The sequence below is a fragment of the Berghia stephanieae genome, chromosome 4, assembly GCF_034508935.2.
Source record: "Berghia stephanieae isolate SIO BIC M18660-M18661 chromosome 4, UCSD_Bste_1.3, whole genome shotgun sequence".
In the NCBI taxonomy this organism is placed as follows: Eukaryota; Metazoa; Mollusca; class Gastropoda; order Nudibranchia; family Aeolidiidae; genus Berghia; species Berghia stephanieae.
This window is the reverse complement of record NC_088363.1, coordinates 18312126-18330158: the sequence shown is the minus strand read 5'-3', so window position 1 is coordinate 18330158 and position 18033 is coordinate 18312126. Positions and strand designations below refer to the sequence as shown.

At 35.5% G+C, this 18033-nt stretch overlaps 1 protein-coding gene across 1 annotated transcript; it reads right to left on the bottom strand.

Moving 5' to 3' along the window:
* Nucleotides 1-496: 496 nt before the first annotated feature.
* On the bottom strand, nucleotides 497-17476 carry LOC144970150 (pleiotropic regulator 1-like). The gene is made up of 14 exons (XM_078909435.1): nucleotides 17316-17476; nucleotides 15657-15763; nucleotides 14781-14878; nucleotides 14045-14074; nucleotides 13170-13215; nucleotides 9860-9992; nucleotides 9124-9216; nucleotides 8793-8942; nucleotides 8427-8528; nucleotides 7023-7115; nucleotides 6162-6280; nucleotides 3986-4125; nucleotides 2057-2250; nucleotides 497-627 (listed from the first exon to the last, which is right to left on the bottom strand). The coding sequence occupies exons 1-14, from the start codon at nucleotides 17325-17327 to the stop codon at nucleotides 568-570; spliced, it is 1377 nt and encodes a 458-aa protein (XP_078765561.1). The 5' UTR covers nucleotides 17328-17476; the 3' UTR covers nucleotides 497-567.
* Between the last annotated feature and the right edge of the window lie 557 nt (nucleotides 17477-18033).

The window sequence follows — 18033 nt, the reverse complement described above, 5'->3', positions numbered from 1 at the left end:
GGCCATTATTTCAGGAAGGCAACTTGGTCTGCTTTCTTCTCTCTCTTATTTTTATCCAAGTAAGTTCATTTCGCCGAAACTGCGAACCTGTTTGTGGATGCCATGACAATTTATGAAGACAAAGAAGGACATAGTTTGTTCGTTGAACCTGTGAATTTGTTGAACACGTGTGTTGCTCTGTAATTGTAATTGTAACTTTCTTCCATTGTCTTCTTTATGAATTTTCTAAGGACTAAGGATGAATGAGAGATGTGAGAATGGCGTGCTTAGTTAAGGTGGCTAAACAAAACAATGATGGGACAGGAAATAAAGTGTTCTTTGTAAGGAAGCACGAATTAAAGTAGAACAATAAGTATTCATAAAAAGTGTGCAATTGATTTTAAATTTTTTTATTAATATGGAGACCTACATTTGTTCTTCTTTGCTTACGACTGATATTAAAAAAACAAACTGAATGGCAGCAAGAAAAAAAAACAATTGCCCAAAATCTGCAGGATGTATTGATGAAAGCTTGCAGCATTTTATTTTTAACACGAATGGCATGAAAATTACACAATGGTATGAATTCTAATATCTCTTCTTCTTATAAATGTCAGGCCTCCAGTTAATGGGATGGCTGTCTTCAGTCTGGAGAGGAAAAAAAATGAGAATATTGAAATAAAATGAACAATAATTTTATTTATAAATCTAAACAAGTCCAAAGAAGTGAAAATTTATAGTACAGTTCACTCTGCTTAATCGCACACTCTGCTTATAGCTACACATTCCCAAAAAACAGAATTTTTTAAATATATAATCGGACACCCCTGCTTAATCGCTACATCTTAATTGGATAAAAATACACGCAAAAAAAATATATTATTCAATCGATTCATTACCATGGACAACAATATACCCATCAGCATTGAACTGACATCCGTTCAGCTACTCAAAAGACAAAGCCTTGATAATGAAGATGAGGATGAGTCATCGGAATGTGACACTGACACAACACTGAAAAACTTGACATGGTGGACAAACTACACCGTTTTATCCAAGAAGAACGCTTGGCAGATGATCTACCAACATTGGCGAGATTGGAGACAGGGGTTTATAAACAGCTTGCACAGAATAGAAAGCAATCAATGCCTCACGATTACTATTCTTACAAACAATAATGTCACATTCTGTTGTCGATAAACCATGAAAAAGAAAATTAAAAAGCACAAAACAAAACAAAAAAACAACCAAAAAGAAAAAAAAACAACAAACAAAAAAGCCAACACCTAATATAAATGTATATTGAACATGACGGTACAAGCCCATAGAAACTCAAAGAGGAAGATCCTTCATGAATGGCACATGAAATCTGGTGCTTAGATGCTATTTTAGCTTCTCTGCTTAATCGTCACACTAACCTGAACTCCTGAGGGTGTGCGATTAAAGCAGTCGACTGTATCTAATAATTTAAAATATGTTAGAGATGAGCAATTTTCTGATTCAAACTGTTACCTATAGATAGTATGCAGATGACGTCACTCAGGCCTTTGTTATTGTTTTTGCCATCCGCGTTTGTGAGTTGTTCTCACTAAACTGTATTAACCTGACTATAAAATTTCATGGTTACACAGAGTTTGTGTGTTGGTCCGTTATACTTCCGGATGGCAATGTTGTGAACTCCTTGGCCAAGCGCATTCTATCTATAGATATATCAGCTAATGGCAATTTTTCATAAAAATAGAATAACTTTTGAAGAATAGCAATATACACAGGAATTTTTTTTTTATAATTACTTACTCATTGGTTTTAAAAAGGCCTTAAAATAGTAAAATCTTCAACTCCAAATATTGAGACTACCCTTGTGAGTCTTAATAGAATTAAAAGCAATCTGAATTGTATTTCTACTTCTCTTCACAGTGCACTAAAATAATTGGTTTTCAACAAGCTTTAAAAGTCAAAGGAGACACTGTCTTACCAATTTTCTTTTAAAATGATTTCTTTTCATTCTTATTGATAAATAATCAAATCAAAAATTATTTTTTAGGTAAGAGAAAAGAAGAAAACAAATAAAACATACTGCTGTCTCATCCTCCTTGTATATTTTGATGGTTTTGTCCGTCTCTCCAGTGATGAGTCGACTTCCACTCTGGTCAAAGGCTAATGCAAACACACCAGCTTCGGAATGGATGGATCCAGACTGGGTCAAGGACTGGACACGTTGGAAGTTATAGCCTGTCCTCCAGTCCCAAAAATGGAGACTGCCATTGTCAGCTGTGGAAATGGCAAAAATTATGGATAATAATATATTGACAAGGAGAGCATTACGCTTTAAGTGATGTAATTATAATCATGTTGGGTTGCAATTGACCAGTAAATGCATCCACTAACAGCTGCAGCATCACTGTTATTTGTACAAATTTGGAAATTTTTTATAGATGAATATAATGAGTAGCATTAATCAATGCTGTCAAGTTATTTATAAAATCTTTTTTTTTCATTATTACTGTAGATTTGTACTTGTTCTATGCAACAGTCAATTTAATACTTCTTATTCTTTGTTAACCTTGATTTATCCTGACTTATACTAGGACCCAATCCTGACTAATATTCTACAAATTAATTCAAGGACCCCAAAATGTTATTCAGAAAAACACTACATTCTTATATCAATTTTAAAATTTTGCTGCTTTTTATTTAATTATCAATAAAACCAAAAGGTGTCAATCCTACGTTCACATATTTGTAGGTCTGATAACCGAATGCAACTATGGGCTTAAGTTAGCAAGGTATCTGGGTTTTCTTGTTTGTTTGGGGGTTTTTTAAAATCCCAGGCCAACTTATCTAATGACCCATTTAATTAGTAACGAATAGATTGGTTGGATTTAAGTTCAACTTCAACTTAAGGAGCGGTTTGGGTTTATTTATTAGGAAAATTCTTCAAAAAATTGATTTTGAGATTTTGGTGGAAAAAGATATTTTATCATCTTAGAAATAAAATTATTGAAGTGCAATTTCTCAAAATATATTATAAAGGCATGAAAAGCATGGTAAAAAGGGTATAGATAGTAAGAAAAGTGTGAAAAACGGAAAGCTTTTTTTTTTTTTTTTTTTTTGTTTGTTGCTTTAGGTCTCTTCCAACACAATTGAGGTTATATGAGAGACCGCTGAAACAAAAAAAAACAAGCAATCTAACAAAAATAGTACAAATGTAAATCAAAATCATAACATAAAGATATCATAAGCTAAATTATAAATAAGCAAGAACAAACAGGCAGAAGATTTACAGAAAAAAAATATCCCCTGTCAAAAATACAATCACAAACCAAAGAATCAGGATAGGCTAGTAAAGAGAAGAAACGACATCACTATGGGATCGTACACCCATGCGAACATCATAGGTATATGAAAACGGAAAGCTATTTTGCTTTTTTCTCAATATGTCATTGTTCTAGGGGTATGGGATACCGTGTCAAATATTTCTCAGAATCTATTCACTATTCTATGAAATTGTCTGAAAATTTCCATACTTATCACAGAGATAATGTATTATGTCACCATAGAGATATTTTTTTGAATGAGTATGTGTATTCTTACTTATAATCCAAATTATAAATTTTTAACATCAATTTTGTCATAAAATTTTGATTCACAGCTTTGTAATGTTCTTATACAAATTCCATAAGCTAAATTTCTAAAATCTCTCTATGGTGACAAAAAATGCTAGAATGTTGATAAAGGGGAAGAATATGGAGGTTATTCCTTCATTGGTTTTTGAGGAAAATTTGTGACAAAATTGTTAACTTTTTAATGCCAGACCTAAAATCATGACACAAAACGCTTATCAACACAGATAATGTATTTTTTTAACCAAAAATGTTTTTTTATCCTTCAATGGCGATACAGAAAGAATAAAACTGCCCAACATAGATTATTAATTTTTTTTAAAGACCCAAACCGCCCCTTAAATTGAACTTAAATCCAACTTAGCAAGGTAACTGAGTCATACCAGCAGAGACAAGGACTCCATCAGAGTTACAAGCCAAACTGTTAATGATGGCATTGTGACCAGATAAATTTTGTAAGAAGTTGCCATCAGGAAATTTCCATTGTTTAATGTTGTCAGGTGAACCAGATGCAAAGGCATACCTAGAGGAAGAAAGCGATAAGGAGTCATCATATCAATAATAAACTGCCTACAATTATTAAACATCACACGCGCACCCCATCTAATGAACATGATAATTCAAAATATTCATATTTCTGATTCCAGTTCAGTCATGAACCTGTAAATATCTGACAATTACCATTCATTTCATTGACACAACATCTGTAATGTCATACATGTGACCCATTGAATTTATCTCAGACTTGAACTAACCAGATGACCAAAATTGTGTTTTAAATCAAAATTAGATAAAATTAAGGTTCTGGATGTTGAAGAAATAAAACTACTCCCCTAAATAAAAGCATCTATCTTAATCTAAATTTAATTCTTTAAGTATAACATTAAATTTTAAACATCAGGTCCACTCTGAAATAATACCATTTTGTCGACATGTGCATTTTAATCTCATGGCCCATTTAGATGTACAGTTAATTGATCAACAGCCAAACAAATATTCACAAATTATGGAATAACCGACTAAAACTCATGAAAACTGAAAGTGTAAATGAAGTATTTAACTGATGTCTGAGAAATTTCAGCCCACGCTCCCGTTTATCTCCAGTGACACTTGATATTTTTCCCCATCTGCGAGCTGACGGATCACTGAGACCTAGTGATGTAGTTATTTGTTAAATAAAGAATGAAGTTGACATCACTCAGCTCTTTGTTATTATTTTTAGACAGCCTGTTAGTGATTAGTTTATAAGAAATTATATCAATCAGTCTATAAACAGGCTGGTGAAAAAATTGTCGGAACTTTTGACCACGTGAAAAGGATGCGTAGCGCTTAACACGAGAAACTGCTTTATCTTTGCTACTGCTTGTGTTAAATTAATCAAGAAGAAGAAGAGGTGCGGTCGTGTGTGAAGAAAGAAAAAGAGAAAAATTTAAGCAATTATGGTCGTAAAAAAAGAAAACGTCCGTTGAGAGAAGCCAATCACATTTTCATTCAAAGAAAAATATATATTTCGCATTCATTATTCCAGTTCACTTTCGACTGGATACAATGAAAGTGTTGGAACGGAGATTGTCAACGGGAAAATTTGTGTGTGTCAGAAGCAAAACAGAGAGAAATGGCCCCGTCCGACAAGCTGTGTGTGTTTGTTGATTACAGAGGACGCGTGTTCTATGGCTTGTGACTCGAAAAGACTTATGGCGAGACATACATTGTCAGCGAGGAATCGCCAATTGACACTAGCTGGTACGCGCAGGAAGCATATACGTGGGGGAGGGACCACGTCCTTCAGAGTGTGCGAGTGGCAATAATTGAAAAGATGAAATTATGGAAGGAACGAAATTGATGTCACTCAGCACCTTGTTATTGTTTATAGCCAGCCATTTTTATAAGTTCTCAACAAATTCTATCAGTCAGACTACTAACTTAAAGGGTACACATAGTTTTGTGCGCTGATACGTTATATCCAACTGGCAGATGTTATGCGTAGCATTAATAATTAACTGGTTTGTTTTGTTTTTGACTCCATTTTTCAAGGCAAAAAAAATAAAAACTCCTTTGTCTGTCTTTTATGTTTGATTAGTCTTTTGACGAGGCGGGGTTTTTTTCTTTCTTGTCAAGAGTTGACAGAATTTATCAAGCAAAGTTATAATGTCGGAAATCCAACAATTGTCTGAAGATTTAAAGGCCTGTATAAACGTTAAAGGTTACACACAGTTTTGTGTGTTGGTATGTTGAATTGGCTGGTTGATGTTGTGAGTGTGTTACCTATACCAATAGCATCAATGAAACTTATGTGCATACACATACACACCATTCCCAAACTGACAACGGACAATACAATGACATAGATCCAAAGCCGCGGATCAAATTAACTGTATGTCTAAACAGAACTTCTCTCATCAACAAACTGTCAATTCAATGATGACCCACATCCACCGTGTATCAATCCACCAGGCCGTGTATGAATTAACTGCCGTCTAAATGGGCCTTTAGTTACCAGAAGGAGAATTGATGAAACAGTACATGACATCATTAACATCAAAATAAGTAACAACTTACTGGAGAGGATGAAGTGCCAAGGCTCTCACACTCTTTTTATGGTTAGTCAATGTCACCCGTGTCCGACCCATTGCCAAATCCCATAGTCTCACAGTACAATCGTGACTACCAGATATTATCTGAACAAACAAAGGACAGAAAAAAATCAAATCAGAATGATTTCATTGTAACAAATACCAGGCTACTTGAGTAACTCTTTTCACATTAACCTTAAATGTTTTCGTTTATGGTTGCAGAATGGTTTTGAGCTCTATTCACCTCTATTATTTTAAATAAAAAATCTCAATATGAAAAATAAAATCTGTATCATCCCAAAATTCATTACTGTAACTGTATCGTCCCAAAATTCCTTATTTTCACTCTTATTTATATAAATTATCTCTCTAAAGTGTTTTGGAATCAAAGAAAGACATGAAATTAAATTTTAACAAACATCTATTTCTGAATAAAATAAGTTCTTTATCAACTTCATCTAATTTTTTAAATTAAAAAATCAAAATCTGGTGAAAAAAATATCTGAATTCGTTCAAATGTTTCTGTATATACCTATCTATTTTGATATTTTAAAAACATATTATATACAATGCTGTGGGGGTCCTGATAGCTCAGTTAGTAGAGCACTCGGAACTGGGATCGACTCAAGGTGAAGTTTTTTTTCTGACCCCACACCACTGTTCACACATCAATGATTGGGTCGCTGGATCTTTTAGATCTGGTTAAAAGTACTTTGCAATAGACTAATGTCCAACAAAATAATAGCAAGCAGGCAATTGCTGTTGCCCATTTAACGCTATAGAAAATGGAATAGTCTCCAGCTCCATGGGCCTTTGGCTCTAAAGGACTACTAATTCTTTGACTCACCTGTGGTTCTGGAGATTGGCACTTGACAACAGCAACAGTATTCTGGTGACCTGTCAAGGTGTGAATGCAGGCTTTTGTTCGGATATCCCATACCTTTATTTGACCACAATAATAAGTGGAGAAAAATATTTCATTAAAAATAATCAGTAAAAAAAAATGTTTTTAATAAAAAAAAGTATTTACTTTTTCTGATAATTCATAATTTAGAACCCTTGCAAGAACCTAACATAGGCCAGGGGTAAAATCATTCTGGGACAAGATAAGAAAATAGCTAGATGGGAATAAAAGATATACGTAGCTTGTATTGTTGGGGATCTTTCCTTTCAGAAACATTAGTACCTGAATTCCAGCTAAGACTGAACAATCTATTATACACTCCAGCACGGTTTCCTAAAACTAATTTGAATGTCCTGAATTTTTTCCTTATAATTCTTTGTTATCATTCCATTCATTCCTCGGACAATTTTTTACCTCGAATACGGTTTCCTCAAACTAATTTCATCCAGCCAACTTTTTTTTTAAATTAAGGGGTTTGTTAAAAATTCCACCCTGATGACATTGACAAATACTTATGTGTGTATCTATCTACATGCATGTGTGTATGCAGTATAATACACACGCAAATACCCACAGCCACTCACACACTCCACAGCTGTTTCGCATATAAGACACCTCTCTGATTATTCTATCACTTTGCCATTAGTGCTCATAGTTGGCTTTGGCAGAAAATGAATGTTGTGATACACTCCGACACACCTGCACAACACACATACACACACACACACAAACCCTTGTAACATACCAATAAAGTAAATAATAATAAAGTTCCCTTGATTCATCTTCATGCGGAAATTTGTCTTTGGGTTTATTCAAAGTGAAGACTGAAATACACAGGTGTCAGCCGAAGCACAGTGACACAATTGAGCTAGGAAGAGGTGGCTTACTGATGGCCACATAACACGGTGGACATTCGAACTACGAGTCTTTCAGGTACAAACCAAGACCATACTGCTGAGCCACACTGCCCCCCCCCCCCCCCTCCCCATCAAATGTCATGGCACTGTACAGGTTTCCTTGAACGTTTTTGCATGTCCCAAGAAGGAGTTCGAGGAAACAGTGCTTGAGTGTATTAGCAAAATCATACTAAGACTAGGACAATAAGAAGCAAGAATCTTAAATAAAAATTCTACAAAATGACAAGATAATTCAGTTAATCACATTTCCACTAAGGCTAATGGTAGTGGTATTTAATTTAATTAGAAATACAACCTGATAATTATCTTTTTAAAAGCCTTAAAATCATTGTAATACGTTACGATTTTTTAAAACCTTGCTTTTTTAAAACTATTTTATTTTTAAAACCCATTAAGTTAGACATTATAGAAATCATAGAGACAAACATACTCTAACTGTGCCATCCCTCCCACAAGTACTCAACACATCAATAGTGGGGTGTAGATCAAGAGCATAGCAGGCACTGAGATGGCCGTGGTAGTGCCGTACAGTCTGTCAAGAGATAGAAACATTATGATACAAAATATTTTTAAAACAAATTTAAAGATTAACGTTACAAACCAAACAAAACACTTCTTTTACTTTGTTAATTTGTGAGGACATGATTCACCTTAGATTCTATTTCTGCTCCTCTCCAATTAATATCCCTTAATCAAATCCTAACCAGAAAAAAACTATGTTAATATCAATTAAATAATTCATCTCTGTAATCTCTCATTTCATTGATAAACAAGATTGAGTTGAGTAATTTCATACCTTGTTCTGTTCTAGATCCCAGCACTTGACCATCTTGTCCTCTCCGCAAGAAAAGAGGTATGGATGTCTGCCACTAACAGCTAAACCTCTCACAGTACTCACATGACCTGTCAGGGTCAGTTTTAGTGTTCCAGATGCCAAATCCCAAATCTGTGGGGAAATACATTGAACAGCTTGTACGAGAATAGAAAGGTTTGGATGCATCACTTCACAACCACAACAACGAAAAGGAAAACATCAGAAACAATTTCTTTTTTTAATCAATCAAAACAAAAATAAACAAACAAAAAATGTTTTAAATGAAAACCTTAACCTAAAATTCAATTATCACCTTAATGACTCTGTCACCAGCTCCTGATGCAAACCATTCATTACCAGGCTCCACAGCCAGACACCTCACCCAACCTATGTGGCCACTGATTACCTGGAAAGTCAGAAAATATAAACATTCAATCCAAACAGATCCCTGCAATACTTTAGATCAACGTCTTTCTAAATTTCAACATAACCTTTGGTCAATTCCTTAATGAATCAGAACAGAGTACATCAAGGATAAATGAATGATAGAAAGAATAAGATGGGTAAAAGGTTCATATTAATAGAAACAAAACAAATGACATTCGTCAAAAAATTAAAAAAAAGCCTCTCCTTTTTATCTTTGTTGTTCAGTTGACATCAGAACACAAGTTTCCTTTACGCATTTTTACCAAAACAATCTAACTGAATCAATAAAAAAAGCTTCAGAGTTTCATAAAGTTTTGAATCATGATCATCTTTTTGTATGTTTTTATTTGTCAAACAATAATCTTGATGAATATTTTGACAGCATGTTTCAAGATCTCATTTTCTAGAGGGAAGTTGGCAATTATATAGCTCACATAATAGTCCCAGACACTTATAAAACACTTATACTTATAAAACAGCATTAAAAATTTAATTAGCAGGTCAAATCGTTACAGTTACGATTTTATTGTGCAGTTGACCACTATGTAAATATTACGTGACAAAGGCTCCTATTCAATACAAAAGATACCTAACATGAAAATATCAAAATAAGTTCTACAGACCCTCGCAAGCTTCCATGGTGGATGCCAATTTGGTTTTGGCATGGTTGGGGCTTTCTTTGGTACGAGCATCTGTTGTTGGCCGATTTGAACTGATACCAAAGCCTTGTTGTTGGAACTACTCCTCTCTGATTCACTGTTTTATAAAGAGCCAAAAACAAAAACAAAAAAAATGAAGAAGAATCTCGTTATACATTTTTTATAAAACAGCAATAAATTACAAACAGAGAATACAAGATCTTCCATCTCCAAGATCTACAACAGAAGACTGTGAAAGGTGGAAGGATCTCACACAGATAGAAAGGTGGCCTAGGGGGGGGGGGGAGGAGGGGGGGGTCCCAATCTGACCAGGAGGCAAAGATGCTAAGTCGAGGAGTAAGTCAAAACAGCAATATTCATATAGCATTTCCATGCCCCATTAGAAACCACTCTTCCACACAATAGATCCTACTTAAAACAGAAGTATATCAAATCCAAAACCTTCTTAACTGATTAAAAAGAATATGCAACAAGGAAGGTACATACCTTGATAAGTAAAATTAGCAAAACAAAAACTGACTGACCAAAAACAGTCTGATGTTAAGAGACTAGGAATTCATAGTCAATTTCAATTTCAACGTAATGTATATAATAATACTTATTCTTTATAAAATTATCATAATCATAATTTCCATCCTTAAACCAGAGACGCCAACTTTAAATTTGGCTCACAGGAGTTTCAGACACCACTCGTAGGAATTTCAATGCCGAAAGAGGAATTTCCGCACACAAGAAAAAGGAATTTGAATGGTATTTGATATTGTGTTTACATAATGTATAGTTCTAAATAGATAACATTAGAATTACATAATGATACATAAACACAATGCCAAATACAATCCCAAAGTTTCCTTATTTCAAATGAAGTAAAGGACCAAAACCTAATGGTAGAGATTGTACTACTGGTGGTAATGTGGTGTTGGTGGTTGTAGTAATAGTAGTAGTGATGATGAAGATCTGATAGTGGTTGTAGTTGTAGTGGTAGTGATGATGATATGGTGGTGGTGGTGGTTGAAGTAGTAGTTGTGATGTGGTGGTGGTTGTAGTACAAATGGTAGTGATGATAATGTGGTGGTGGTGGTGGTTGTAGTAGTAGTAGTAGTGGTAATGATGATGTGGTGGTTGTAGTGGTAGTGATGATGTGGTGGTGGTGGTGGTTGTAGTAGTAGTGCTCATGATAATGAAGTGGTGCTGATGGTTGTAGTAGTAGTGGTAGTGATGATGATGATGAAGTGGTGGTTGTTGTAGTCGTAGTAGTAGTTGTAGTGATGATGATGCGGTGGTGATGGTGGTTGTAGTAGTAGTGGTAGTGATGATGATGTAGTGGTGGTGGTTGTAGTAACAGTGGTGGTGGTAGTGATGAAGATGAAGTGGTGGTGGTACTTGTAGTAGTAGTGGTAGTGATGATGTGGTGGTGGTGGTTGTAGTAGTAGTGGTAGTTGCAGTGATGATGATGTGGTGATGGTGGTTGCAGTAGTAGTGGTAGTGATGATGTAATGGTGGTGGTGGTTGTAGTAGTAGTGCTAGTGATGATGCGGTGGTGGTGGTTGTAGTAGTAGTAGTAGTGGTAATGATGATGTGGCGGTGGTGGTTGTAGTAGTAGTGCTAGTGATGATGTGGTGGTGGTGGTTGTAGTAGTAGTGGTAGTGATATTGTAGTGGTGGTTGTAGTAGTAGTGGTAGTTGCAGTGATGATGATATGGTGGTGGTGGTTGCAGTAGTAGTGGTAGTGATGATGTGGTGGTGGTTGTGGCTGTAGTAGTAGCGGTAATGATGATGTGGTGGTGGTGGTTGTAGTAGTAGTGGATGATGATGTGGTGGTGGTTGTAGTAGTAGTGGTAATGATGATGTGATGGTGGTGGTTGTAGTAGTAGTGGTAATGACGATGTAATGGTGTTGTGTGGTGTTGTAGTAGTAGTGTTAGTGATGATGATGTGGTGGTGGTGGTGGTTGTAGTAGTAGAGGTCGTGATGATGATGTGGTAGTGGTGATTGTAGTAGTAGTGGTAGTGATGATGTGATGCTGGTGGTTGTAGTAGTAGTAGTATTGATGATGATGTGGTTGTGGTGGTTGCAGTAGTAGTGGTAGTGATGACGATTTGGTTGTGGTGGTTGTAGTAGTAGTAGTGATGATGACGTTGTGGTGGTTGTAGTAGTAGTGGTAGTGATGATGATATGGTGGTGGTTGTAATAGTGATGGTAGTTGTGGTAGTGGTAGTGATGATGATGTGGTGGTGGTGGTGGTTGTAGTAGTAGTTGTGGTACTGATGATGATGTGGTGGTTGTAGTAGTAGCGGTAATGAAGTGGTGGTGGTGGTTGTAGTAGTAGTGGTAGTGGTGGTGGTGGTTGTAGTAGTGGTAATGATGATGTGGTGTTGGTGGTTGTAGTAGTAGTGGTAATGACGATGTAATGGTGTTGGTGGTGGTTGTAGTAGTAGTGGTAGTGATGATGATGTGGCGGTGGTGGTTGTAGTAGTAGAGGTCGTGATGATGTGGTAGTGGTGATTGTAGTATTAGTGGTGGTGATGATGTGATGCTGGTGGTTGTAGTAGTAGTGGTATTGATGACGATGTGGTAGTGGTGGTTGCAGTAGTAGTGGTAGTGATGACGATTTGGTTGTAGTAGTTGTAGTGATGATGATGTGGTGGCGGTGGTTGTAGTGGTACTGGTAGTGATGATGATGTGGTGATGGTTGTAATAGTGATAGTAGTTGTGGTAGTGGTAGTGATGATGATGTAGAGGTGGTCATGGTTGTAGTACTGATGGTGATGTGGTGGTGGTGGTGGTTGCAGTAGTAGTGGTAGTGATGATGGTTGTAATACTAGAGGCAGTGATGAAGATTTGGTGGTTGGGGGTGGGGGGGGGAAGGTATCCTTGTAACAAATTGACCTCACCGGAATTTGACAGAAGTTGCCCGGAGCCCGGAATTTTTTGCTCCAGACCGGAGTTTTTTCCGGTGAAACCGGAGTTTTGGCATCACTGCTTAAACCTTTTGGTAAAATATATTAGAAAATTCTAGTACAGCACTAGCACTATAATTATATCTCATTTAAATTTGAATAAAAGAGATATGGCAGCAAAGTCTTAATATGTCTGGCCTGAAAAGCAATTCAAATGATAGTGGCAGTGTCACTTTAAACCAGGGAACAATGTCTTGAATATTTGTATCAATGAGTTTGATAATACTTCTTGTACTGGATAATATAATTTGTTTAATGTTCTCGTTTAGGTAAGGATTTATATTATGTAAACCATTCTGAATGGCTCAAACTGTACCTTGATTGATTCATGCGATCACCTTGGCCTTTCATTGCTTCTTCACCTGCTCAGATAAATAAAATGTTACTATGAAATGAAAATCTTCATTACCAATCTGACAACAATAAATGTGTTAAACTTCTTTGATCTTTATTCCAATGTTATATATTTCCATAAAATTAATAATAGAGAAAAGGGGAGATATTGAAAATAAAAAACACCCACTCATGTGCTCAAAGCGATTTACAAGAGGTCTGAAGCCAACATCAACAGTGAATATGTACGACAGGACATGCAGTCTGTATGACACTATAATAATTCTTTTAGAAAGAGAAATCACTGTTAACAAACAGGTACTCTGTTACTTCCGAGAGTAGTAAGAAGAAAAAAAAGGAAGAACAAGAGCTTTTTCAAGATTCAATGTTGTAAAGTTCAAAGGAAGGATCTGAACCTCTGACATGTAGGTTGCAAGCCAAGCATCCTACAACTAAACCACAAAGCCAAGGTATTAACTATAATACATGACATAATTTTCAAACAGTGTCACAAAAAATGCTTTCCTTACATTTTAATACAGGTTCTAATAAAATAAAATATTAACAATAATAAATAGAAGAAGAAGAAGAAGAAGAAGAAGAAGAAGAAGAAGAAGAAGAAGAAGAAGAAGAAGAAGAAGAAGAAGAAGAAGAAGAAGAAAAAGAAGAAGAAGAATGATAATGATAATAATAATAATAATAATAATAATAATAATAATAATAATAATAATAATAATAATAATAATAATAATATCTATAACAACAAAAACAAAAACAACAAATAATAAATTAATAACTAAAGGTTACTACTGCCTTCTATCCACTTTTTTTTCTCTTTGTAATACATATTAAAATTACCATTTGTAGATCCAACATGGCTTGCATCACCTATTGTAAAGAACAAATAAAATAACGATATCAAAAACAATTTATTGGCAATTAGGAACACAGAAAATGACTATAACTTTATAAATCAAAATATAATATGTGCTAAAACAATCCAAAATTTATATTGCAATCTCTTAAAGTATACATACACAATTGACATTATCACAGATGTAAAGGCCATGGTATTCAGCAAAAGGTCTGTGACGGAGAACCTTATATTCAATGAGACCTTTCACTTAACAATTAAGTGAAAATTCCTTGTTATGCTTTTCAATGATTAATTTTAAGAGGAGCATCTTGCATTCAACTAGGCCATATATAAACATAACATCGACCTTGTATCAACAATCCTTTGAAACCATTCCAAACCATCAGCTCTTTCTCTTTTCCTAAGAATTTGTCAGTCAGGTTAACTCATCTAATCTTTTAGGGGGAGAGTGGGGGGTGAGGGTTTATTTCCGTTACCATGAAAACAAGCCATTGTAGATTTTGACTCCAAATTTTCAAAAGTCATAGGTTTCCACATTTTTCAATGCGTGGATTTGAATTTTTGCATACATATACGCAATACCATTATGAAACCACTGTTGGATCACAAAATATCAGCATAAAATTTCTGCATTGAAAGCCTTAAGATGAAAAGTAAATCTGTCCAATCCCCTATTTAAAAAAAAAAATATATATATATATAATAGTGATACATTACCAGCATTTGTAATAGCCTTGGGGCCAGTCTCTTTTTTAGCTGATTGTTTTACGAGTCCATATTCATCTTGCAGTTTGATGAGGCGCTTAACCTTTTCGCTTTTAAGAAAGAAAAATGATCATATAACAGAATATGACATTTTATATACAAATTTAACAAGCAATACTGCCCATGGAAACTAAATAAAAAATATTAAATGGAATAAGTAAGAAATAAATAAACAAGGATTTTTATATGGCGCATATTCAGAGATTTAACATGCTCAGTGCGCTTCACAATTATACAGATACATACGGGGGGGGGGAGGGGGGGGGGGGGGGGGCAGAGTTCGATCATCCGCCACTGCACTGTGTGGCCTTGAGCAAGTCACCTTGCTCTAGTTCAATTTGCGGTGCTGCACTGCGGCTGATGCCTGGGATATTCCAGTCTTCTCTTGGAATAGACCTTAGAGAAAATTTTCCCCTAGGGGATTCATATAGGGAATTTCATAATTTTTTTTATTTTACTTTATTTATGTGATTGAATATGACTTTGATAATAGAGTGTTTACCATGTTTAAAATTTTGTGGTGATTTATTTTGAGTATGACTATTTAGATGATTAAAGAGAATGAACCATTCCCACATTCATTTCACATTTTATAATTGCTCTTCTCCAAATCCCTAGGAAAGACATTTTATATAGCAGGAAAACTGGTTCATTACGAAAAAAAAAAACGAAAAAAACCTAAAAAACGAAATAAGAAAGGCATTGTTAAAAATGCTTCTATAAAAATAAAAAAAAGTAATGGATTTGAAAAAATTGACCTAACAGATATGTATTTTGTTATATCAGGGGGTGTATGCTTTGAAGAATGCGAAAATCTTTTGTTTAAACCTTTTGTCATCTTTCATCGGAGGATTTCCTTGATCAGACAAAAACATGTCATGAGTCCTTTTTAGGGATCTGAAAACCAGTGTGTGGACAGAGTGCTTCTGTACCTCCTGAAAAAAAAAGAAAAAGAAACATAAAAATAAATCTAACAACTGAAAGTTTTCATCGAAATCAATAAAGTGCCTATTTGGACTGCTGAGGCTGAACTTGAGAGGCTTTCCAAAAGCTCCTCATGCTCAGGGAAACAACCCAAATATTCCCTCAACTAACCCTAAGAAAAAGGGAGTGTCTACGTACACGGTAATCGGGCAACTAGCCGCAGGATCTACGTACACGGGAAATGGTAACTGGTTTGCCACTGCAATACAAGCAAAGGATGGTCTCTCTCTCTCTCTCTCTCTCTCTCTCTCTCTCTCTCTGTGTTATTTTATTTTAATCAAACAATACGATTTAACCCATTAAAGGTGAGCTTCAATCTTAGTTTAACCTAATACCAGATCTTAGTCTTAATGTTCTCATTAAAAGACATGCTGTGCGATTATAGCTTAATTGGTGGAAACGATTTATTCCGCATTAACAATACGGAAACTATTATCTGGATGAAAAAAAAAATCAGTGTTCCTGTTAAGAGGTTAAAATTGCACACACCACGTATCGTAAAGCACCTCCGTATCACCCATTTGATCTACGTCATCAGGCGACCTATTGTTTCTTTCATTTTGCCCCCATGCCCCCCCCCCCTTTTTCTCTCTCTCTCTCTCTTGTCATAGAAGTGTCATCCCCTCCCCTTTGCATCTCATGGTAAAACGAAAACTTTCTACTCGGTTTGCAAATACATATAGGATTTGTCTCTCACTAGGCCTAGGCTAATGACAAGACCGGGTAGTGGGTGTCTAATACCAAATTATAGATTCTCTGTTTGGCCAATTTAATCAGGCATTTGGCCATCTGTTTACATTCTGCCACATACACACACACACACACACAAAGGGGGGAGGGGGGGGGGGGGGAGAAGAAAGACAATGGCCCCTCACCCCTCCCTCCCAAAACGCAGAACAAGGTTACCGTATATGTATGTTACCGTGTATGAAGATCCTGAGGCTAGGTGCCTGGTTACCGTGTACCTTTCCCTTACTTTAACTAGACTAACCCTGATTATAATAATAATAGGAAAAACAAGCACTCTAGCACTACTATTACTATTACTATCTAGCACTTTTACTAAGACATGACTAACCCTAATAGAAAATAATTCCCCGGACCTAGAGCAAACCAATTAGCCTAATAGTAATAGAAAGAAAAAAACCTAAGATTAATTGCTTTCACTTGCAATACTTCACAAAACAAAATGGCAGCGGAAAACAAAAACAATGGCAATGGTCGTATTAGATAGAAATAAAATACTAGAATCAAGGTTTTTTCCTAGAGTTTTAAAATGCTAGACTAGATCTACACTAACTTGGGGTGAGGAACTAGGAATACTATCTAGCTAGGAATAAGATGACGACTGCGGTTGATGAGGCTCACAATAGACAATAGACTGAGTCTGAGCAGGGCCCAGGCCCAGGAGCAGAGCCAGATAAGTTAACATTAATAACATTCGGTAGAAGGATGGAGACGAAAACAACATGGACAGTTATTGGAGTTTAACTCAATTGATACCTCTGTAGTCATTTTTGAAAACTCGAAGCAACGTTAATCCATAAAATTAATGTTATTTGAAGTAACAATCTCTACTTTCGCTTTCCGCAAAAATCAGGAGACAAACGCTGTTCAGTCGATTGAGTGTTGTACATCCGGATTAAAGTGGTGCCATATATCGAAATTGAGAAAGGTGATAGCTAGGCCATGTCCCTGAAAAATTTGTTGACTGCTTGATTTGGAACATGAAAACGTCCACGTCCACTGTTTGTATCGTTAAAATTTTAAACCTTTTTCCATTTTCACCGTTTCGTTATCAATATTTTTTTAATCAAGAGACTGGTGTTTCACAATGACAAATTAAAATACCAAGGACCTTGTAATTGTAAGAGATTATTTTTATTAAGGAAATAAACATAACAGTATTTTTGGTGATTTATGGAATATAATATGTATGGCGTCGAGTTTATCGATCAGGGCTTAGTGTCTGCCCTAAATCATCGTGAACTGAGTACCAGCAAAGGTCACTATGCCCTTAATAGTTTTGTTGAAACTTAGTATGTCCTAAGCGGCTTTATGAAGATGGTGGTAATATTCTTCATTATCCAAACACAAAATTACGATATAAATAAATAAATAACATTACATTACACATTCAATTGCTTAATTTTCATTTCACTAGTACCACAATGCACACATTTGCATAAGTATAAGTGCACGTCGACTTTTGTTCAGCATT